This window comes from Mizuhopecten yessoensis, unplaced genomic scaffold, assembly GCF_002113885.1.
Source record: "Mizuhopecten yessoensis strain PY_sf001 unplaced genomic scaffold, ASM211388v2 scaffold11123, whole genome shotgun sequence".
Classification (NCBI taxonomy): domain Eukaryota; kingdom Metazoa; phylum Mollusca; class Bivalvia; order Pectinida; family Pectinidae; genus Mizuhopecten; species Mizuhopecten yessoensis.
This window is the reverse complement of record NW_018408891.1, coordinates 404,104-430,817: the sequence shown is the minus strand read 5'-3', so window position 1 is coordinate 430,817 and position 26,714 is coordinate 404,104. Positions and strand designations below refer to the sequence as shown.

At 34.5% G+C, this 26,714-nt stretch overlaps 1 protein-coding gene across 1 annotated transcript; it reads right to left on the bottom strand.

Moving 5' to 3' along the window:
- Positions 1 to 1,665: 1,665 nt before the first annotated feature.
- Positions 1,666 to 26,714, bottom strand: LOC110466182 (neo-calmodulin-like). Its single transcript, XM_021522537.1, has 5 exons — positions 26,575 to 26,714; positions 8,552 to 8,627; positions 7,779 to 7,922; positions 6,527 to 6,775; positions 1,666 to 5,792 (listed from the first exon to the last, which is right to left on the bottom strand). Exons 1-5 carry the CDS (start codon positions 26,599 to 26,601, stop codon positions 5,764 to 5,766), a joined length of 525 nt encoding a protein of 174 aa, XP_021378212.1. The 5' UTR covers positions 26,602 to 26,714; the 3' UTR covers positions 1,666 to 5,763.

Genomic DNA, 26,714 nt, shown 5'->3' with positions numbered 1-26,714 from the left:
AAAAAATACTTTTGTCACTGAAAGTGATACTTATTTACCTGTATTTTTATCGACTTTACTCGATTTTCAATTTTGGAAAATCACATACTTTGTCCATATTTCAGCTAGTTTAATCCCAGGTTCAAAATTTTATACATATGTCACGTTCGTTTTGTATTGTTTTTATAGAAATTAATGAAATGTAATACAATCAAGAAAAATATCTTTTGTTGCGTATTTTCGTTATTTTGTGATGTCTTCCTGTTTATGAGAGTACACTGTTTACTTAATGTCGACAAGAAAAAGCCGAAATGACAAATACAATAGATTCTCTTGTACTTACTCTATATATCGAAACAAAATAGGTCAAGCTTAAAGAATTATTGAGATTACATGCTATGCCAAGTTATGGACTAATCGAGGCCGGACAGGCCAAGGTAAACTATTATACCCCGAGGTTTATTAACTATTCGAGGCCGGATAGGCCAAGGTAAACTATTATACCCACGTGCGAATCATACTTATTTCCCTATATACTTATAAACAAATAGACACTTTTTGAGTATAATTGTTTTCAAGCATACCTACTTTGGAGTAAAGTATTTTCGAGTATACTATTTTTGATATGTTTATATTCACATTTAATTTTGACGAATACACCTCTAAACAAGTAAACGAATTTACTTTTTTGAGCTTACACATTTCTATTTATCTTTTTATAAATATTTCCGTTTTTATGATTTAAACGGTTAATTCGTGAGAATTTTAATTTACGAAATGAACAACGTGCTGAAAATTATCATAAGTAAAGATTGTTTGAGTAAATAAGCCCAGTGTACTTCAATATAAGATTTATTCTCCTTGTTCGATTAGAAAATGTGTACATGTAATATTTGACTTCATATTGTTAAAAAAACTCGTGTTAGTGCTAGTCCTACTGAAACTGTGATATAGTGTGTGTTAAAACTTTGCCAAACACAATCTGTAATCAATGTTTTGTTTCCTATGTCGTAATGAACTTAAACATGTTATTTATATGATATCATCTAAATATACATAAACTCACATTAAATATCAATGAGTTTACGTGTATATATAAAGACAAGATAAAATACTTTAGTATTCCTGCGTTGAAGTTACGGTCTAATAAATCATAATCAAACTGAAACAGACTTACTCTGGAATGTTTATATATCGTGAAGCTAAATTATAGATATATAATTTAAGTTTGTAATAAACAATTAAAATTTTAAGGATCGGCATACATGTACCACTGCAAAAAAAAAGTTACAATACACTAGCAATCGATTTTGATGGTATAACTATGGTGTGCATACCTTGCGGGGTTTTCATGACAAATACTAAAGATGAAATAAGCATAATATAATCATCAAAACAACGTTCTGTGTGTAAACAAAATAATCTTTGATAGACCCGGAAGCAAACTTAAGGGGAGGTTACTGTATCTGTATAATTGTTTTGCTAGTGCTACATTCTTTTATATACACTGTGACATAGAGATGTGTAAGGGAGGGGGAAGGGAGATAATCCAATATATGCATCCTGCTCTACCTTCGTTAATTATGTTGTTGACGGATATTTATTCATTTAAGAATTAAATAAATTGAGTAAATATACAAAAATACTGTTGTTGTTTTAATTCTGCACAAAAACAAACATGTAAGCTTGGGCAATCTCCCTCTTTATCAAACGAAACATGAACAATTTCATATGACAACATAAACACAGAGAAAAAACAGTGATCATGACACAACCATGTCAGCAATCTCTACCCAAAAGTTGCCGTTCCTAACACTCTTTCATTTACACCTCTGTCAACGGCTCAAATATGATCTGCATTATAATTGGCCTCTGATCATGTTATAGTTGGTCATGGGCCGTCAAACCGTACACTATCATGGCAATAGCCAATATGGACTATTTCATCTTGAAAGGTATATTTTAAATATAATCTTTAACGCTCATCACGAATCCAGCATGTGTTAACAACGCTTTTTTATTTAGGTGTCGTACGTAGATACTAGGCTGTATTACACAATGGCACAAACAAATATCATATAATGGTTTGTATTTAACATGGTCTTACGGTGACATTTTTGGCAGAAATGAACTTTTTAATCGGATGAATATATCAAACATTGCTGAAAGACACAACTGTTTTAGGAAATGATGTTTGAAATACTTTGCCAAGAATCTTGGCATTTAGCCATTCACAGTGGTGTAAGTGAGTGTAAGGAACCACACCACTGGGTAGAGATTGGAATTCAGGTGACAATGATGTTTTCTCGAATTCATGCAATACATCTTGGTTATATGATAACAACATTTTAATTAATTTCCGTCGATATCTAAGAATTCGTCATACATTTAATTATCATTTGCTTTTGGAGCGCTTTTCTTATACTTATTCATTTCATAAACTCATATGAAATTTTAGAATAGGAACTCCTGTTAGATTTTCTTCGCAAATGTTAGGAAAATCAATTTATTTAAAGGATAATTAAACGTTAAGAAATACAAAGTCATGTTTATGAAATAAACTTAGTCAAAGTTAAACGTGACCAAAGCATGTTCTGTTTAGAATTAAGGAGTATCTACATTTATGTCAATACTGCTTATTGCGTTTGTGCCATCACTCAATCGTAAATATTGCAATTTCATAGACGTTTTGAAATTCTAACCTCAAAGTCATTGTTTTGAAATATCCATTGTCAAAACGTTTGAATTCTTAACATTTGAAGTATGCAGTTTTTTTTATTAAAGCAATGTTCAACCTGTTCTGACTTTGCAGGAATTAGAAATGCTAATCAACACTAATGCTAGTCTGTCTCTCAATCTTAAGTTTTTACTATACACTAGCATCAGCTTATACTATAAACCAGCGTTAATTAATAAGGCCTATGTGGTGAACGTAAACAACCTAACCATAACTCTACAAACATATACTGAAAAAGTTCCTTTATTATAAAATGTCATTCTATAATATTTACAAAGAAATTGTGAAATTTAAACATATGTACATGAACATGAATTTGACTTAGCATACTGTCATGCGAGACAAACGTTAGAATGAACAAATTTCACTCAAGTGAAACATGCATAAGAATTCATTCAAAAGTTAAATTGGATGTTTCCAAATTAAGTTTTTCTCCTGAAAACTCTAATGTCACAAAAACACCATCGTAGAATAAGCATCACAAAACAATTCAAGGCATGAACGAACACCACGAAAAGGTAGAAGCCGTTGTTCTTTAAGTCAATAACAACGTACACATTGTAAACTGTGTGTGTTTACCGTCTGAAAGGCCGATACACATTTTATGTGCATGCCTAATCTTGGCATGTCATTGTCTGTATTAAAATCCTGGTATGATACGTCTGGTGTGGGTAGATTAATGTCCAATGATTTGATAAAAAATCACAAATGATTTGATAAAAATTCACCAATTATGGTACATGCTGATACTATTCACGATGAGGAATGAGTGACCAACATTTATGATTAATATAATGCATTTTAATACTAATAATCCATGCGTATACATTTTCTACCACGTTATAAAGCTACTGTCATTGTTTCTCATTGAGATATTGGTTAGATAAAAGTGTTAATCAACTAGTCTGATTCGTTAAAATTATGAACTAAGAAACGTGTGGATTTGTAGATTGACGCCCTATGACTTCGTGCTCTTCTTTTATAACTTTCATCCGCGATATAGTAGTAAACTTGTTGTTTAGATGGCTAGCAATTAGGACAATGCGATTTGCTCACATCGAACAATACTAGAACGTGTATATTATTTTATAATGATACCTGGCTACTGAACTGTAATACTAGTTGTGATTATTGCAATCAACAAGTTCCTACGCAAGCTGAATCGTCGTATGTAATACTGACCTCGATCACTGGACTATGTCATACACAATTGAGATAAAATGTTTTACAAATCGCATGCACATTGTTTTTCAAATTTGTTTGTTTTCTGTTGTTGTTTTTGTTTTTAAGTGGTATAGACTATTTTTGAATTAGTAAGGCGTGTTTCTTTGGCTAATAAAAATGATTCAACGACTTCATAAACAGTATAAATTCTATATCAATTTAAAACAAGAATTTGCCATATTGATGCTCTAACATACAAAGTTCTTAATCTTCATAATAACAAATCATAGTGGCACAGATACTGGACGGATTATTTTATCAACAACGAAATGCTCCCTAATCTCTAATCGGTGTTATTTCAAAAAAAAAAATCCTTCGACAACTCGAGATAGTCTTTTGAATCTAAAAGAAATGAAGTATAGTACAAAAAATGAGGCGGGCATTCCAAATAACGCAATGAAGCTGTAATAAAAAGCCTATTGTTGCCTTGTCAATACTCTCGATATTTAGCTCTGGTTAATGGTTAAAAAAACCATAAGGCTATCTAACAAATTGAGAAATAAATTTAGACATCAAAGAATACATTGAATTCTATTTGACCTTAGATACGTATCAGTAAATGCGTTATAAGTAAGAACTATTTGTATCAGAAAAAAAACCAAATCTAACGATTCCTTTATTATGTGATAGCTAGTTCTTTAAAGAGCACTTTATCAATCCCCGACAGGATTTAATATCAATAATAAACATACAAGGTTATTCCAAATGTTAACATGATAATTACAAATAAAAAAAAATACTACGTACTTGGAGCAAATAAATCGTAAGCATTAGATAATTAAACATATACCAGTCAATATCAAACAAATAAATGCTATACCACAGACGTGTTTGATATTGGGATAAACATCCACAGCTCGAACAGCTGAAATTATCAAACAAAGAAAATATCACACGCCAAAATCTCTAGTTTAACAATATACAGTATTGAACAATAATGGTTTAGAATAACACTGGTTGAGTCATCACACGATACTCAAATAGACAACTGTTCTGTATTGAACAGCTATGGCTTCAGATTGGAGTAAATCATCCTTGATACTCCAGGGTTACACTCACTTACGCTCTCTACACCACTGGAATATGTCATGACAAAATCGAAGGCTCAGTGTGCGTTTCCTTTTTGATAAGACGTGAAGACTAGTTTGATCCTTTGACGTAACACCAAAAAAATATCGCTGTCGTGTATCGGTAAAATTGACTGGCTTTGAAGTCAGGTGTCGGTCCTCTGTAATCGACAGAGCAGGTATCTGTCAGCTATATGTTAGGGTTTTCTACCTGAGACGAATCAAAACGCTAGTCATAAGCCTTCAATTTTTGGATGACATATTCCAGGAGTGCAGAAAGCGTAAGTAAGCGTAACCCCTGGAGTATCGAGGATGCTAATACCTTAGTCATCACATGTTAGCCCTATGGAAGAAGTATTTAACAATTGCAGTTCGGGATAACATTTTCTAAGTTCCTTTGGACGGATACCCGACTTTGCTGTTCTATGACCCGGGATAACACTGACTAGATCGTCACACAATGTTCCAAAGGACAGATACCTGATCTTCTGTATTTAAATGTTTCGGGTAATGCGTACGCTGAAACATGGTAACCCAAGGCAATTGTTCTGTATACTTATTAATTCATTTCGCAACTTGTTTCGCGATCACCGGAGGGTCTTGTCGCCATTAAAGTAACACGTTTGTCAGGTAATAGTCAACAAGAGCCATAGAAGTTAAGCATGATTCCAAAATCGTAATGGGAAAACATTCTGGTTCGCAGGTCAACATTGGTATGGAGATTCTCTTATGGTGAAAACTGGCATCATTGTGGCTCTATTGTTTCTCTAATATGCCACAGAATTCTGAAAAAAATAAACACAAACTAATACAAAAGCATAAAAGAACTTAAATATCTAAATATAAAACTGGCATCAATGATATTACTCGTTTTATTTAAAAAAAGAAGTTTTGAATGCGAACAACTTGCACATTACTTCAGCTTTTATAGTGTATTTTTTTCTATAAAGATTTAATAAAACACTTCCCTCCGACTTCTTATTTTATTTGATGATTCCTGTCACAACACATAAAAATGTACCTTCTTCATATTTTGATTTCTAAAATCTGAAATAAATCTACGATTATGTGAGTCACAGAAATTTGGAGTTACAATTGTATTAAGTCGCAATTTCGAGCTATATCTCGTAATGTCGAAATTGTGAGTTTTTCTAATGCTCTCACTAAAATAACGAGAGGGATGGGGCAATGTATATAATGATTACTCCTTTCTTTTAAAAACATAGAAGTATATATTCTTTTCAATTAACGATCGTTGTCCGACGATTGTATTTGTAATATGTAACGTTATGATATTTAAGTAAATACCTGAATAAATAAATGAATAAATAAATAAATAGATAAATAATTAAATAGCGGAAGGAAGGAAGTAAAACAGAATTAATGAAGGAAGGGTGGAGGGTTGGAAAGAAGCCAATACAGATAGAAAATCAAAAATCAAAAGTTATAAATTACAGGAGGAGACAAGACATTATATTTCATTCCGATATTGAACAACGAATGGAATTATGTAACTTACCATTATAATCAATTTTTCCATCTCTATTTGTATCGGCCACGGCCATCATTTCAGCTATTTCTTTCTCGTGTAAAGGATCCCCGCCAAGATTTGTTACAATATTTCTGAATTCTGAGGCATCTATCAGCCCGTTACTGTCTTTGTCAAACACTTTAAATGCTTCTCTTAACGAATTACTCATCAGCACTGGGTTTTGATATATTTTAAACATAACTAAAACAAACTCATCGAATTCCACCTTTCCATCCTCTGTAAGAACAAAAAGATTCTATTAATTAATTGATTAATTGAAATACAAGTATTGCATGGCTATATGATTGGGATATTTTTACAACGAACGTAGGTCTGAAGACGGTATTAGTTACAGATAAGAGTTATCTCCCTTTACTAATAAAGATTTTGTGAGGTACTATTATTCAAGAATAAATTATTGGTTACAGACAAACGCTGTACATTTTTAATGTTATACAGGATTTTGTAAACATTTTGTCCTTTGCGCTGGATCAAAAATATGTTTAAGATAAACAGAGATTTCATATTATTATTTTGACATTTTGTACCACCGATGGGTCTACTACATAGGTCTATATGGTGCAGTGATTTTATTTTGTACATTTTCTTGCATCTGCATCGCAGTGGCTGATGATTCCTTCCTGCTTTGCCTATTTCTATGACCTTAACAACAGGACCTCATTTATGATGTTTAAACTATGTTCTACTCAGGAAGATATCAACACACAAGTGTGAACATAGCGGTGACAAAGTAAATAGGAATCTGTTACATCAAGATTTTTTTATTTTCACAGCTTTCTTTGAATGATGGTAGAGAATAGATATCAGACTGTTTAATTTGCACAAGTGTATTTATTTTGACAACACAAATAGGTATCAAACCAGTATCATCTCATTGTATGCAACTGTACATACATGTAAAACAACAATTATATATAAGGCCCATGAACCGTGAAATATGAACGTATGGCACACATGTAATTGCACCCATAAAATTTGTATTTATACAGTTTGTCAAAATTGAATTACTCTGCACCATAAAGCTATCTCCACTTGTAAGGGATCATCTGTGACGCTAGGGGTTGGACAAATTCAAATCTAAAATGGTATAAACTGTTATTGAAGGACAAGTGTTTATGTTTATATATTATTTAATGTGAATTAATCAACATAATTGTATAACCTGTGATCACACAAACTGTGCAATGCTTAAATGTAATATATAAGAAAAAAATATTACTATTTCGGTCGAACTTTATCATTGCTTCCATAACGTCTTCGTGGGTTGGGTTTTGTCCGCACGCTTGCATAACTTTTCCAAGCTCGTCAATACAGATCCGGCCATCTTGATTTTTGTCAAAAAAATTAAATGCGTCCATGAATTCTGTTTAAAAGAAAAATATATCAATACATGATGTACTACGTGGCTAAACACTTTCATATTTAACACGATAGATAGCTATGGCATAATATTGATAGATTTTGAAAAATGAAGAACAATGAAACTTTTGGAATGCAATAGCCATTACCCACATTATCAGCTACAAAAATGTCTCTTTGTAATCTTTAACTATAGTGATCCTTACCGTCGACTACGTTAACATCAAATATTTAAGAGCAAGATGATTGTTAAAAAAAAATCTCGAAATTAGCATTATTTTTAAAAATAAGAAAAAGTGACAACCAAATTATTACCGCTGCCCGGACGTAAATAAATAAAAAAAAAAATCGTTAATATTTTAAAATTGTGACTGTCCTTTTTACCAAAACTAACACCTAATAAAGCTGACACCTTTGTTACTTGACATTAACGTATCACTTGTTAAATATTGCATACTAATACCAACAACTGTTCCTGTTGATATTAGTATATTATGTGTTACATCATTCTTTATCCCACTGACAGATATAACAGTTAAAACAGTAACTCAGTTAAACATATACTTAATTGGAAAGAAAGAGTTACTGTATTGACCCGTGTGTGAAAAAACCTTTAGAACACTCATAACATACCTTCTCTGTGTTCATTTTTAAATATTCCAAATTTCCTTTGTTCTGCTGGATCTTGTATATGGTCATCTATCTGAAGCTATAAATAAAACAAGTCTTAAAATCAATATCGAATGCATGACTAATTCGGTGTCTTTCTTTTCGTTTGGTGTGTTCGTTTTCAAAGCAATCTACTTAGTATATGCCTTGTATAACAACACAATGAGATAGTTCTAAAGTATAGCCCCACCGTGAGTTTCGTGCGGTACTTACTGTAGTGTTAGATTATATCCTATTTATCTAACGGTTCAGTGAGATTGAACTATATAGGAAGTTTTCAGTATAGTAGTGTGTGTATAGAAAGGTTTATCTGCTATTTTTGTTGTGTATAATTATATGGTGTGAATAATACCTGAATAAAAATGTAACGACATATAGCAGGCTGTTTAAATGTTCCAGTTATTATCGAGAGTTGCTTTATCAGACCAATAATGCTATTATATACTATTAATACAAACAATTGGTATCAAAGATAAATATGAATTTGAATTGACATAAATCCCTGTTATATAAGTTAACAATATACGTGTTATTATGGGGATATAAGTCATCCGTGGCGATCTTGACCTCACTATGTTATCATGATATCATAATCGTTATATATGAGATCCCTAATAGACACTGGCATTATGCTGTTGTGTTAACAGTGCCTGTTCATGCATTCTGTCTGAATAGACAAAAAGTAATTCCACAATGTTACCAGGTGTAAATGGTTCATTGTAAATATGAATCTTAATATAAATAATCCAGACTTTTAAATATTAATGTTAAATATGAGAGGTTTTTGTTATTTCCTGGGGTCAGGCTGAATAAATAGCAATGACTTGTTCAGCAATTTACACAATTAAGTATAACTCACAATTTCGAGAAGAGGTAACCATTTTGCCTTTTTTTGTCTTAATTGTTTTCTTTTGTTTTCTTTTATTATGTAATCTATTTTCCCTATTTGCTTTTAAGTAACACACAACTCCCTATACGGTAATGTTTTATCTGTCATATCGCTTAATCACATGTTCAAATGTTCCTATTTCTGTCTCGCAAAATCAATTGTAACACCAGAATTTTCAATGTATAACCCATGTATTTTTGTAAAAGTTAAACAGTCACACTCTTAGAAAATATCTTTCTTATTTTACCGTAATAACAACAATGGCATAGACACGTGAACGTTTTACAAACACATTGGTGATCTCACCTTCACAATGTGGTAACAGAGTGAGAAACACCGCATGTGTAAATATCAAATTACCTTTGATGATTTGATGCCCTTGAGTCATTAACACGCTATCCTAATTACTTTAATGAGACTTTAATTGGTTTTAACAGGCAAAAACTCCACATAATTACCCTTACACATTTAACACGTGGTATATAAGTTTGTTATCTCGCTGAAAATGTCTCATAGTGTCTCTGCAGGTGGTGTTCCTGAAGTTATGTCATGTTCTGTATTGCTGGCTGGAATTATTTTAGCATTTTCAAACGATACATAGTACACTTTAACGAAGTATAACTTATACAGTTTCAGATTAATTTAATATCTGATAGATAAGATCACTTAAGCTATATTTTTAAGGTACTCATATGTAGCTATGTGGCGTCGGCTCGCGTTGGGAAACATTTATCGCGTCAACACACAAATACAAGATCAAAACAAAATCACCGAAACAGGACAACAACACGTTTTATATGATAAAGATTGTGTGTTTGTGATATAATCACGAATGTCGAGTGTGTGAGCAATGGTAGACACTACGTTTTCTACATCATTAGGTAATAGGGAAATAAGCCGTAAAAGAAACGCGATAGTCGTGCTCTGTTGTATAACGCGGAATCATGATTTAGTGGCTGGAGTAATTAATTAAATACAACGCCTAACAATGAGCCGTCTGCTTTGATTTATGTAACTGACATGTCCTTAATGAGAAGAGTCTTTACAAGGCCTTGACTCTTTCATAAATACTATGGCACGATTTTTTTGGAACTTCAGTATCCTCTTCTATTTTTTAACTTGGTGACTCAGAAATAAGCCATTGCGCCGTATTGAATTTGGATATTGACCTGACCTCCAAATTGATTTTGTTTTGTTTTCTAAATGCTGTTTCAGTTCTGATTCCCTGTCATTCCTTTCACTCGACTTTTATTTTAACAGATATTACTTTGATGTTCAATTTACTTAACTTGGAACACAATAGTCTATCAGTTAAGACCACTTCAGGTTGTTTATACATCACACAACAAATAACATTAGTCACAGTTCCTGAACATAACCATGCTTTGGCAGATCAAAATGTTCCACGTGCTTACTATTACAATGGCAATGCCACGTGGGAACATTGACAATATTGCACACAATGTATTTGTTTCGCTATTGAGTTTCCATGTCTTTGTCAAGTCAACTAATTACTAAACGTCATTTAAAGAGCGAATACCAACAAGACAACGAGTTAGACATTTGAAGTTTACATTCACTTAAACGAGTCGATTTTTCTCTTTTGATTTCTTCACAGTACGTTTTCTAAATGTTCTGAATGTATTCGTAAGATTGATTAGTCATGCAATATACTAGTCTACTAGTATTTGATTTGTATCAGTTTTATATGTAGTCGTATAGAAACACGGTAGTCTAGTACATGTAGTAGGACGCCGGGCTCGTAACCAAAGGGTTGCAGGTTCGAGTCACGTCAAGGTGCTGTGTTGTATCTTTGAGCAAGATACTTTACTCCGCATGTTGCAGTCTATTCAGCTGTAAATGAGTTCATAGTTGGGTATTGCTAAAATTGTCTAATGCTAGCTCTGAGCGCCGAAATGGCAGCACCGGCTGTATGCTCCCAATGGAGTTGAGAAAGATATTGGCTGGTTGCAAAAGCCCTATAACCGCGGATAATAATTTGTGAACCGCTTTGAGACGACTAACGAACTATAAAGGGATCGACAGACAGCTCTAACCTTAAGCTGTGATATTACATACAAGTCCCTCCCGCACGTTTCTGTGATATTACATTCAAGTCCCTCCCGTATGTTCCTGTGATATTACATACACGTCCTTCTCGTACGTTCCTTTTATATTACATACACGTCCTTCCCGTACGTTCCTTTTATATTACATACACGTCCTTCCCGTACGTTCCTTTGATATTACATACACGTCCCTCACGTATGTTCCTGTGCTATTATATCCAAGTCCCTCCCGTACGTTCCTGTGATATTACATACAAGTCCCTCCCGTACGTTCCTGTGATATTACATACAAGTCCCTCCCGTACGTTCCTGTGATATTACATTCAAGTCTCTCCCTTTCCTTCCTGTGATATTACATACAAGTCCATCCCGTACGTTCCTGTGATATTACATACAAGTCCCTCCCGTACGTTCCTGTGATATTACATACAAGTCCCTCCCGTACGTTCTGTTGATATTACATACAAGTCCCTCCCGTACGTTCCTGTGATCTAACATACAAGTCCTTCCCGTACGTTCCTATCATATTATATACTAGTCCCTCCCGTACGTTCCTGTGATATCACATACAAGTCCATCCCGTATGTTACTGTGATGTTACGTACAAGTCCCTCCCGTATGTTCCTGTGATATTACATACAAGTCCTTCGCGTACGATCGGAAGCTTTTCAATTATTTATTTTCATTGAGTTAACTTGTGGTACCACAGATGAACCCTTTGTGGAAGAAATGGTCATATTGTGAAACATTTATTTTGGCGGTTTAAAAAACAAAATTCAACAAACAATATAAACATTTCATATTTAGCGTATCAACCAAATATCAAAGCGTTCCCTTTTGTTAGGGGTAATGTTGTTTATATGTCGATTTTTCGTTTACAAGCCACCAAGCCGGATAAAATGGAACATAACAGTTTCAATTTTAATCTGTTAAAAATATGATTTTGTAATATTTGTATTATAGAACAGGTAGATTTCAGGATCATTTCCAACGCGAACTTTTCGACACAGCGACCAGTTTGATTGGATTTCCGCGCGCAAGAATGTTCAATTATTACCGGATACTATCTGGAACGTCAGGGAAACATGAGTTCAAAACTTCAACCTTAGTCGGTGAGCCTCCAAAGATCTCAGACAAAGCAGGTTCGTCTGCACGGAAGTTGATAATGTCAGAGTGACTCTATAAACACAGTAATGTTTACCGGCTGTCATGGGACGTGGCACGTCTTGTACCGACCGTCCTATCACTGATAGGACGACCCAGTGTGACCAGATCCTTTTGTTCTTAAATCGACCGATTTTCTTGCAATATCTACTCCTAGCTTTGTAGGTGGATAACCTGTAACGTGTGCTTCATTATACACACTGTGTTTGTTCCACTGACTAAGTTATAACCTTCAATTACATTATAAACATGTCTCTACAAAGCATAACATTGATTGATATTGATATTTACATGATTACTCTGTATATTGTATATTTATATAGGTCGCAGTTGTGGAGTGACATGTTGAAAAAGCTTAATAAATCACCAAATAGCAATATTCATAGCGATATAATTAAAAAAAACCACTTATTTATTGCGAATAAAAAATGATGATTGAAGTTTAACGATTATATAACTACGGAAATTTGAATTTGCAAAACGGAAATTTAAGATAGCTTACTAGAATGTTAATACAGCTGAAACTCGAGGATACTCGATCTGCGTATCACATTGCATCACAGTATATAAGCAGGTCACCACGTGTGTATAGTTAACTGTAACAACAGCATGCGTTTGGTACAAAGTAACATTAGAAAATCACAAAAATTACAGGTTGGAGCAATATTATATGCCTCAGTATGTATTTCCCTACGTTGTCCTTGTGTTAAACGTTGGTGTACATTATTTGATTGTTGTTCATTGTTTGTAAACAACAACTTGCAATTGAAACAAAATTCGTTAATTTACACACCAGAGAAAACTTTTATCACTTGAAGTAATATTCTAATCTCAGTATTCGTAATCACGATTTCGTTTTTTCGTTTTGAGGCTGTTGGTCACTTTCGGTGGTGTAATAACGCAATCTTGTATTTGGATCTAGTTTGCTTACGAAATCTAATGATGGTATTGATCCGTGTTCACCAGAAACAAGTTCAAATTCTATAGAAATAAGCTGCGTCTTCGATATTGATTTAGACAAAAATATCACCTCCTTGGTCAAGACGCTCAAACTTTAATACGATGGCAAAGAGTCTTCAATTGCCAAAAGAGGGACTTGTCGAAATTTCACTTTACTATCGAAACATCTCACAACATGGGTTGAGATTAGGTAAAATTCTCCCAAATTAGGAGAATGATTAGATGTTTGTCAAATCACAAATTTCCTTCGTTAAAAACTTTGCGCTAAAATATGATGCCATCTGATTGTAAAACTGAACGTTGAAAAAACTTGTCATCACCACGTTCCAAAACATGCAAATAGTGTCTCTCTGGAGTTAAGCAATTAAATACCTCGCTCGGAAAACCATAGACACATATCTCAAAAGTGCATAGTTTGAAACTTCTTTTATTGATAAACTTTGAAAATTCGGTCAATGACTTAATTTAATATTCATAGGGAAACTTATTTAGATTATCAAGTAGAAATGTAAATATGAATTAAATATAAACAAAAGTCGTAAAGAGAACTGATCTGTTGACTTTTAAGCAATCCATTTTAGAACTATTTAAATGATGATTTGTAAAACCAATTTTGTCTAGACACATTTACAAGGCATTAAATTGACTTGGAATAACCATTCTTCAATTAGTCACGAATTCATACATATAATCAATTAGTAGTGCGGTTATCGGTTATGATCCTGATTTAATAATACAAATACCGACAAATAGTAGTTGTTTCTATGTACATTTGTTCGCCACACAGAGAACAGCATATTCTGTATGGAGAGAAAACTAGTTGTATCGCCGCCATTGATCCCATACCTTCTCTGCCATCAAGCCTTTACACTGAGGTCGTCCTCCAGTTGTGTTTACAGTGAGCGGATGTAACTTTACTGAATTCTAGGAGTACAAGTGTACATAATTATTGATTCTCTTTATAATTGATTTTTACCTCCCACATTTCACTCAATTATTTAAACAAGCTCAATTGCCAATTCTCTAATTTCTCTTGACTGCGTCCCAGGTCGTATCGTTAAGCAATACATGCTCATTTATTTTCCAAAAAAGGCAATCGAGTCAAGCTTCATGTACACAAAACAATTCGATTAGAAAATCTGTAGACAATCATAGTTTGTGTTTGACGTTAATATATTGTTTAATCATCCACTATTTTACATCTTCATAAAACGTTTTTTTCATAAATCACTAAAAAATATTTTAATATATTATATATGATCAAAAGAGTGAACTAATATCTTAAAATACTATTTATATTTTAACGTTTAGTTTGCAGCAAACTGGTAAATTCATTGCCATCGAGCATACCTTAAACAACAAAAGAAATCGAAACAAAGTAGTCGAAAAGCCATTTTGATGAAAACAATAATCTTTGTCTCATGTGATATATGAAAACATTATTTTTGTGATAATTGTTATACTGAAATTGGAATTGATTGACGGGAAACAAATAACAATTTTCCCCGCATACCAGAGCGATAATTTACGAACGAATTTTAAATATCAATATCCTTCAACTTTATCACGTGAGGAAAATATGACATTTCGTGTAGAAGTATTGATAGGGTAAGGGAAACTAATTTTATTTTTTGTCGAAATGTATTTGTCTGCATCCTCTCAGATGCATGCACATTTTACTTCACGTGAAGTAACACAGAATACTATATTATGTGGAGCGTGCAGGGTTAATCAATTAGTACCTTAACTAGTGGCCTGTATGATCCTGCTTAAATATGACCAATACACTCATTAAAGTAATGAAACTGAAATTCGAAATAACTTCGATATAAAGTCCTTAGCTAAATTTGCCACCCCGCTTACCGCCAAAGTCCCGTTTTCTAAATTTATCGCCAAACCCCATTATAACGAAAACATTTTTCTGTACATATGGTTGCAGTACAACGACATTTTGCTGCAATAATACAAAATATTATCAGTTTTTAAATTATCTGAAACCTATTATTTACATAATCTGATTAGTTATTTATTTTGCCATAGCGTTCCTTGGCAAATATATATCTGTTATTATTTTCAATAAATTTACTTGTTTGTCCACCATTCACCATGTCGGTTAGGATATGTGACTGTACACGCTCTTTTCAATAACAGGAAATGTGTGACTAATACCATTTAAGTATTTCGAGGCTATGATATAGCATTGAACTCGATGGTGTAATTTAAAATCCAAATTGAGTCGTCAATCATCAGCAGAGTATACCCTACATCAGATAACGTATTTTTAGACATTATGTGGGTTATTATTATGGAGTAATGAAAGATATCACTCATGGATATTTTAAGCTTACTAAAATCATCGATACATTTCTCTGCCAAATAGCGTGCGTGTAATATACCTTATATATCACAAAATTGATTTTCGTGTTCACTCTAAATTCACTATCAGTCTGCATGTGTTTAGACTGTGATGTGTTGTTTCTGTATGTTGGAGCTTTGCTAGGATTTATTTTTTATTAGAAATAGGAAAATGACGTAATGGTTGGTTATATTTTTGAACAAAATAGTTTCATATATTCTGTCATTTATTCAGGGGACGCTATGCATGTTCGTTAGCAGTGATTAATAAGATTCCATAACGTTACTGCAACCTTAAAACATTGTAGCTCAGAAGAAAACATAACACAATGTAAACTTCATCTTACGCAACCAGGGTTTCCTACCAAAACGTTGCCAGTATACGTAGCGCGTTGACCATTGGAACATCAAAACCTCTTTTTTGAAGAGGCCGCGACCCTGTAACAGTCAGAGTTGGGGATGCTACTATGTGGTTTTCTTTGATGTCCAGACAGGGCTCCACAGCGAGCACAGTAGTTTACATAAAATAAATACACGTGTAATTATAATGGAAATGAGTTTACAGAAAGTGATCGTAAGTTTGAGTTGATGCTCCCTAAGCGTAACTCACTGTTAACATGTATTGAACTGTAGGTATTTTTGTGTATATATCGCGAATGTTCAAAAACACGGATTGACTGAAGTAATAAACAAAGCAGAGAGTTTAATAAACATACAATACATTAATTTTAACTGTGTCGTGTTGATTGTTTACTATAAATAGTTATATTACGTACATAATACATGTCGAGCCTTTTTGTATACGCGTTTTTTATTAGAACTTCCGACCCGGATTCTCAGTATAGACATCGACTAGTTAGATCAGAAGTTTTGAGCACTGATATCAGTTATTTGCGTAAAACATTAGCCTGGGTCGCTCTTGGGGTCAAATAGTACGTAAATTTCTTGTGACATATTTAGTCTACCATGTGTTGTAGTTACAATATACCCCTGTCGTAAATGCCATTCAAAACTTAATAATGAATCGTTATGTTCAACTGCACCCTTGTTCACGATAGTGGCGTACAGTGCCTCATCGTAGAACATAGAGACAATTGTATTTGTGTATGAAACTGGACACATGAAGGAAAATATTTGTAGAAGATGATTACAATCAATGCAATGATTTATGGGGCCACCCATGAGTCGCCTCTAAGGATAAGTTTACCAAGAAATATTAAGTAGTGAGATGAAAACCCGTTTTTTCCTTAAACCGGCATAATGTATTGATACATATACATTCATTCCCATCAGCAATGTTTCTAGTTTAGAAATATACATTATATTGTACTCTGTAGAACGGACAGACGTGTTGGCTTGTTCTGCTGATATAGCCGTAAATGTTCCCAAAGTGAAACATTTTAGATAAAACGAAACAAATGTGTGCTGAAGAGACATCACATAATAAAAAAACTGATTTGCTGTCCTACATGTTGCAAAACTTAAGAGCATCTTTTATTTGTTTTCCTTTCTTTTCTATCTGTTATGTTGTGTATCTATAGACACTCGTCCTCATAGCACCAAAGCTGTTACAAGGGACATTTCATCTTTAAAATAATCCATGAATCCCCACAAAAAATAGACAAAACCCTCCCTGTCCTTTTAAATAAGCTTTGCGAGGAGCAGAAGGGCAATGATGATATGTGCAATTGTAAGTTAACTAAAATAACCTTTTTTAACCTAAAATATCCCGAATCTCTTTTAAATCCTGAAATACCTTAGCATATAATAGTTGAATATCTGTTCAAAAACAATTTGTCGAAAACAGAAACAAAAGCAAGTACAAAAAGTATAACAAAAATGGAGGAAACACCAGAATCATTATAATTTTGATTGATATAAACATTTTATATAAGAGCTCCAGTTCCCTTTGCCTCCTTGCTAACTGACCAACATATATCAACGTTTCGTTTTTTTCTTTTTCCTTAAGATGTTCTTGTATCTTTCTTTCATTTTATCGGCAGACCAGTTTACAATGCAATGCATGAGAAGATGTGTCGTTAATTATTTAGCATGGGCATTGTTTTCTACTGCATCGTTTTGTCGTACTTTACATTGAAGGATAATATATCGTTTCAGGACCTTGGGGTAATCATAGTCTGTTTTGACGGAAATGATACAATTTTAATGGACATGATGTTGATATGTTTTGTTGCAGTGACTACAATTAAACCAATATGTTCTGTTGTACTGACTACGATTACACCGATGTGTTCTGTTGTACTGACTACGATTACACCGATGTTTTCTGTTGTATTGACTACTATTACACCGATGTGTTCTGTTGTACCGACTACGATTACACCGATGTGTTCTGTTGTACTGATTACAATTACACCGATGTGATCTGTTGTACTGACTACGATGACACCGATGTGTTCTGTTGTACTAACTACGATTACACCGATGTGTTCTGTTGTACCGACTACGATTAGACCGATGTGTTCTGTTGTACTGAATACGATTACCCCGATGTGTTCTGTTGTACTGACTACTATTACACCGATGTGTTCTGTTGTACCGACTACGATTACAACGATGTGTTCTGTTGTACTGACTACGATTACACCGATGTGTTCTGTTGTACTGATTACAATTACACCGATGTGTTCTGTTGTACTGACTACGATGACACCGATGTGTTCTGTTGTACTGACTACGATTACACCGATGTGTTCTGTTGTACTGACTACCATTCCACCGATGTGTTCTGTTGTACTGACTACCATTCCACCGATGTGTTCTGTTGTACTGACTACTATAACACCGATGTGTTCTGTTGTACTGACTACCATTCCACCGATGTGTTCTGTTGTACTGACTACCATTCCACCGATGTGTTCTGTTGTACTGACTACAATTACACCGTTGTGTTCTGTTGTACTGACTACGATTACAACGATGTGTGTTCTGTTGTACTGACTACGATTACAACGATGTGTGTTCTGTTGTACTGACTACGATTACGCCGATGTGTTCTGTTGTACTGACTACAATTACACCTATGTGTTCTGTTGTACTGATTACAATTACACCGATGTGATCTGTTGTACTGACTACGATTACACCGATGTGTTCTGTTGTACTGACTACAATTCAGCGATGTGTTCTGTTGTACTGACTACGATTACACCGATGTGTTCTGTTGTAATGACTACGATTACACCGATGTGTTCTGTTGTACTGACTACGATTACACCGATGTGTTCTGTTGTACTGACTACGATTACACCGATGTGTTCTGTTGTACTGACTACGATTACACCGATGTGTTCTGTTGTACTGACTACGATTACACCGATGTGTTCTGTTGTACTGACTACGATTACACCGATGTGTTCTGTTGTACTGACTACGATTACACCAATGAGTTACTGTGTCGTCTTCTAAGGGACCATTGGGAGAGACAACAACATTGATCTGCTGCCCTCAATGCAATACTTGGGTCTATGTCGTTCCCCTTTTTCGTCTCTACTCTCTTTCCCTTCCATCAACGTGACCCTTTTTAAATATGACTTCCTTGCGTATATTTCCAAAAGACGTTTCTGTTTAAGAAAATGTCCTGATTGCCATAGTTTTATCAATTCTGATTTCGCACATCCGTTTTTGTTTACACTTCGGTAGCATGTTCATTCTTACTAGATCAGGCATTATATAAACACCAGTAGAAGAGGAAGCTACAACAGTCCACAGAATGACAATGTGGAAGTACTTTATATTTTCCAACCGGCGTTGGAAAGCATTTTTTAAGGTAAAGGAACCCATGCATCAGTTATAATTTTGAAGAAAAGTTGCATTAAGAGATCCTTTTTTGGAGTAATCTCCCCTCTATATATACATAGAGCAACTAGATAGGATACTTTTTTGGAGTAATCTCCCCTCTATATATACATAGAGCAACTAGATAGGATACTTTTTTGGAGTAATCTCCCCTCTATATATACATAGAGCAACTAGATAGGATACTTTTTTGGAGTAATCTCCCCTCTATATATACATAGAGCAACTAGATAGGATACTTTTTTGGAGTAATCTCCCCTCTATATATACATAGAGCAACTAGATAGGATACTTTTTTGGAGTAATCTCCCCTCTATATATACATAGAGCAACTAGATAGGATACTTTTTTCTCGTCATGTAATGTTTCTTGTTAATTGTTTTTGGTAGGCTTTTCAACCCTGGAATTCGACATTCTATTTTCTGCTGTGTGTAAACAGTTCCTATAATTAGTAAAATGTAGGCTTTTAAATGCGAAAGTCATGAGCTCGATGCCTGCAGGTTTTCTACTTTTAGATTCCAAACAACTATAACTCTGTCAAATGCCTCCGAAGGTATATTTTGTATAGAATAATATTTTTGAAAAAGACTTAAACAAATGTTTTACAATGTAGACAATGGTTATGATATAGTTTAAGCTGTTGTTATTATTTACATTTGGTCAAACTATTGGATCGTAGTGCAGTAATTGAGGGGCATATTTTATTGCCGGATTAATCCATAATATCGTTGGAACATTTACCGTATCCATGGAGCTAATGTTAGCCAACGATACCGATCACACTACAGGGCCAACATAAGGAAGTACCCGTCTATACACCACACTGATTCTCTCTGTTGCTGTGTGTATTATGTAAAATTATGTTGTATAGTCACCCCATAGACCTGTGGGGGACATACAAGGGTTATCTGGTATCACATTACTCAACACTCATACTTAATATTTCAGTTTTCAGTACCAAACAAGGGAATATCAATTTAGATAATGTGCTACTTGTATTTGTTTTCCAATTATTTCTTAAGCACGGTTATGTTATAACAAATGAGAACGTTTGCAACAATACATAACGCATTCAAGCAGAATAAAACATGCATTTGTTATATTTTATTAATTGTTTGAGAACACAGAGGTGCCTCCCAGTGTGTCGCCATCCGGGAAGCATTCATTACAAACACTGGCAAGCTACAAAGGGACGCTTAACTCCCAGTCTTTGTGTACTGTACCAGTCTTTGTTTTGAATTTATCGAAACAATTATACGGCTGTTCAGATAATGTTTAAACACTTCATTTGCATATTAATTAGATTGGTCACAGTCCACATAGACAATACTATCAATTACGGCCTAGTTGTGTGCATAGTGCTCGCTATAATTTGTGTTGTACTATTTCGTTATGCATTGCAGTATGATAGCTCCCGAGTACATCACCAATGACGTTATATTTTGCATTTGATGTACATGTATTGAGAAGGTTTAGTTCTTAATTTTATTTCTTTTTTGAACATAAGAAAACGTTGCCAAGAGATGCGTGAGATTGTCTGACCCTTGTTAACCAAGACTTTTTGGGTTTGTTTGTTTGTGTTTTACGTCCTATTAACAGCTATGGTCATTTAAAGACGTGCCAGATTATGGTGGTGGAGGAAAGCCGGAGTTCCCAGAGAAAAAACACCGATCTATGGCCAGTACCTTGCGACTGCCCCACGTAGGTATCGGACCTGCAACCCAGTGATGGAGGGCTAGTGGTAACAGAAAGTCAGACCCCTTAACTATTTGGCTACCGCGGCCCAATTAAAAGAGACAAAAATGCGAATCATGTATTGTTCTAATCTCCAGACAGATTGTGTAACCGAAAACGAACAGACGGCATTGACTCTGTAGATTAAAAGTCAATAAAGGGTAGTCGGTTGGTGCAGTGGATAGCGAACTTGCATTTCACCAAGGTGGCGGGGGTTCAATTCCCCGATCGGACGTGAATAGGTATAGGGTCACCTGCCAGGTCACGTGGGTATTCTGCGGGTATCCCGGTTTCCTCCCGCAATAAGACCCCCGCGCGCTAACATCAAGACCAACAAGACTATTTAATATGATATGAAATAACTTGTTTCATAATTGTTGTAAAAGAAATAAAGTTTATTTTTATATTTATACTTTATGACCGCTAACACAATATGGAGGCAACACCAGGCGCCTCAGAATAGATTTAATTTAATAAGCATATGCTTCCTGAAAATCGATAGCCCAATTAGGAATACAACAATCACTTTACCGAGATAAAAGTTTCAGAATAAAGTCACGTGATTTTAAGGTAATGGGGTACATCATTTTGCACGTATAATGTACTTCCAATTTGAATAATGATTATTAGCAATTACCTATGGATATGATTTTGGTTATCGAACTCATATTTATAATTACATGATACGGCTTAAAAACATGTTTAAACTTGTTTATCAAGTGGCTCGTTTTTCTCTAGTCTCTTTCCAGGTAAAACCTAAGACAGCCTATGATCTGTCTTTGATACCGACACATGATCAACACCGTATACATGAAACATCAAACATGACTATACCAGAGTTCTCGTCAAACATACCTAAACCAGAGTTCACGTCAAACATACCTAAACCAGAGTTCACGTCAAACATACCTAAACCAGAGTTCACATCAAACATACCTAAACCAGAGTTAACGTCAAACATACCTAAACCAGAGTTCACGTCAAACATACCTAAACCAGAGTTCACGTCAAACATACCTATACCAGAGTTCACGTCAAACATATATAAACCAGAGTTCACGTCAAGCATGCCTAAACCAGAGTTCACGTGTGCAAACGCTTCTACTGTCTGATCGGTAAAGGATCCCTGTACTACTGCTCTGTGGTATTTTGTATATACAGTAATCTCCCCTTAGTTTTGCTTTTGGTAAAACTGAAACACAGTTTGTCCTGCACACTTCCGTTAGCTAGGCAGTTCAGTCGGTCTGAACAATAATAAACCGATCTGAGGTCAAGGGTTCGTTTCCAACATTAACCAAGCTGAATTTTTAATATCAAAACACTGTTTGTTTGTTAGATTTAGTTTTTGTTTTTTCTTTATTATTTTTTATAAAAGTTCCGCTTTTGTTTTCATAAATGATTTATCAACGCTATACTCATTACTAAAAAAATACTGTTTCCTAAGCATAATTTCAGTTTTTGGCAGTAGGACGGGGATCCTTAAGGAACTACAAGATCGGGATTGTTTGATTAAATCTAACGACGTGGTCGCACATGTACACCCACGCCTATACACAGGTTGGATATTCACAGAACGATTTAAAAAGAGAACGAAACAGATAGAAAACCATATTTTGAACAGTTGCTTGTCCTTGCCATAATCACCTCTGCACGTCGGGGATCACGAACGGAATACCCTGCTATTACCCACTGCATGTATCGTAAGAGGCGCCCGATGTCGGAACCCCCTGCAGAATTGAAATTTTCTTTTGTGCCATCTACTTTGCGACACAAAAGCTAACAAAATGAATCTACTGCACCCATTGTAATATGTGGGATTTTTGTATATTTCTTTGATCTACCTTACATTTTCTAGCGCATTGCTTGGTAATATCTCATATTTGGCTTTAATTTTAAATGTTTGTCAAGGAGACTAAAGCAAGGGGTTCTATCCCAAGGCCGGGACATACCAAAGTCCTTTGAAATAGAAGTTGATATTTCATGCTTAACGTTAAGCAATTAGAAAAAACCAACAACTGGTTCACCCATTATGTGACCGGGCTTTGAAGTGTGTCTTCGGTGAGATAGCACCACGAAATCGGCACTAGAGCGGAGGCAAGTACTCCGTCATATAAACACACATGTACGCTTATACAACACACATGGAGGCATGGCCTTAAATTACTATAGATGGTAGTAGGAAGTTAAACCCTGTTCAACGAACATCGATGCCACAATTCTGTAATGCTGTAAAAGTGTAAATTTCACATGTGGATATGTTCACATTGTGCCGTTTAAACAGATTGCAATTGGGAAAATTTCGCATTGGCAATGGATCATATGTCTACATATCTAATATATCTATATTATATTTAATCCACAAATAAATCTTCCTTGTGTTTGGTTATTTGCGCGGTTTGTCTTCATAATGTGAAAAAACGAGCTTTTTAACACCACAAAAATTCCACTTTTACAGTGCTAGACATCTGTTGAGTGTTCAGAGCAGTGAAGTTAGTCTTATAACCAGTATTCAAAAGATACGTAGCAGTGCAATCAAGTCTATATTGCATACCTGTGCAAAACAGGATGCAGTGAAAAAGATATATACAAACAAAAGCACTACATAAAACAGATTAGTCTGTTTTTACAGACGTTTGTTTGAATTGATTTGCCAGCACGATCATTTTCATCGATAAAGAATAGTTCTTTTCAGTTCTTATGTCTGTGACTGTAATATATATCTATTGGTACTTCGGAAAGTAGTGCCCCTCTGGAGTGGTTAACCCATTGCTTCCATAGTGTCGAAAATCCTTGCCACATTAACATGTGTTTAACAAAAAAACTAATGTTCAGCACAAATGTCTATACGTTCTTAGAAATGATGCTATAAAGCAGTTCGATACACTGTTCTCTGAGTATCGATAAGTGTTATTGAATTATTTCCCGATAGTGTTAAATACATTTACAGTGGTGTTTCGATAGATCTTCAGCTATAACACGAAATGCATCATTACCATCAGGACATCAGAAGGCTACAATACATTGCACATGTCCACCGTGCTTTCTTTGGAATAGATATGAACGATACATTTTAAAAATAGCTTGATAATGCCTCTTTAAAATTAACCTCACGAAGTACACGATTCTTAATATGGGTTAGATAGCCAATTACATCACTTTAAATACATGTAGCTCACCATGTAAATGAACAGTCTGTTAGTAAGACTTGCTCATGCAAAAACCCTCATTAAAAATTACCTGTGTAATACACTACTTTTAATGTCCCCATAGAAGTGATTTCATAATTAACTAAACCTGTATTAAGAAACCCTCTGTGTAAACAAACTACTTTTTGGATTTCACGACGTTCGTCTTGGAATACAGGTTGTGCTCTAACCCGCTATTTCAAACAGACATTTAGAGGTATTTGAATCATATTAGGAGTTTATACACTCATGCAACCTTTGTTTTTATTGTTTTGCTAGTATTACAGTTTATTGTGATCCAAGGTATTTTGTTTGTTAGCGATAATAATTTTCAAATATCTAAATTCAATATTATTTGAAAATAAATTAATACAAAAAGAATTTCCGTTATTGTTTTTAATACACATGATGTAATATTTGGAATGCATCTTTGTAGTAGTTCCTTTCAAATGCATGCTCATGTTGCAATACCAAACACAATAGAAATATTCTCAAAACAGAACTGTGTTGAAATACTATGATAAGCGTAATCACAAAATATGTTCTTTTGTAACCTGGTGCACGCATTAGCCATATTACATAACTCAATTCAGCAATATGTGGTACATATACATCTATAATGTACATGATTAATTTCTTTAACCTATGGAACATTAAATTGAAAGTTAATAGAATGAACAGGTGAATGTGATAGAATGTGTCTAACGTCAAATTGACGCTGCTGCTATACTTTAATATATGACGTCATTTGAATTATCATTGTAATGACGTTACTTTTATGACGTTATTTCAATTGTTTTAATGATGACGTCACAAGTAAAACATGGAATTACCAGATGCTCATACCGTGGTAGATCATTACACAAATATTAGATTAGGGAAATGTACAGGAGGTATTATTTATTACCGCTGCGCAGTAATAGAATTTATGTGATAAACATCCTTTGCAATAGTTTGTATTTTCTCAACATGCCTCACAATTTATAAATTCTAAAATACACACTCTAACACACACATATAAAGGTCTTGCACGCCAAGTTATATCCTGTTTCTCACACTACAGACACCTTAGCTGAATACAATTCTGCACAGGGATCGATCGTTCGGCGTGGTATTTTAAATCAATTTGTAAACAAATACAGTCGAATGAACGGGTAGTCCTACGGAGTAACAAAACCTGCTATACGACTAAGAGGCAGTGAAGCCTGGCGGGGGTAATCATATAGGCCTCATGTATAAGTCATGGGCCAGCTTAACTCAGCTAACGACCTTGTTGACACATACCGCGGCACTAAGGAAGAGGCAATGATTGAACACAGTAGTGTTGAGGATTACTTCATGAATATAGCATATAGTAGCAGCTTGTCATGGTAGTATACATGTCATTTAAGGATATATGTTCTTATTTTTGCAGATAAATTATATCACGATATTCACAAATGACAATATAGTTAAATGCATTCATTAAGATAACAATACTGAAGCGAGGCATACGATATACTGTATACGATGGTAAATATATAATGATTACTACCTTTGTGTATTGCCAGCGATCGACCCTTGCATACACAAAATGTAACCTACATGTCACAGTTGTCTTAACGAGCCAAAACCTGCCACTTAAGTACCTGTGATTAATTGGCTTGAATTGATGACTAATTGAATCTAATTATAGCGCTACCTAACTGTATAGTTACCTGCTACATATAAAGCACACGGCCTAATGCAGTGCTGTTATCCAATACATACATTGTATTACAAGAAAAATTTTTTTTTCAATAATACTGACGTTAAATCGAAATGAAATATTACCTGTTTAGTGCCTTTTATAATGTCCATGTCCACCGATAGGTAGTGCTCCTATCCCGGAGTCGTCGCTCACCGCCTTGTGTCCTTTCAGTGTTTAGTTAGACAATAGGTGGTTATCTCAGGGTTCACCTTATATTTTATTG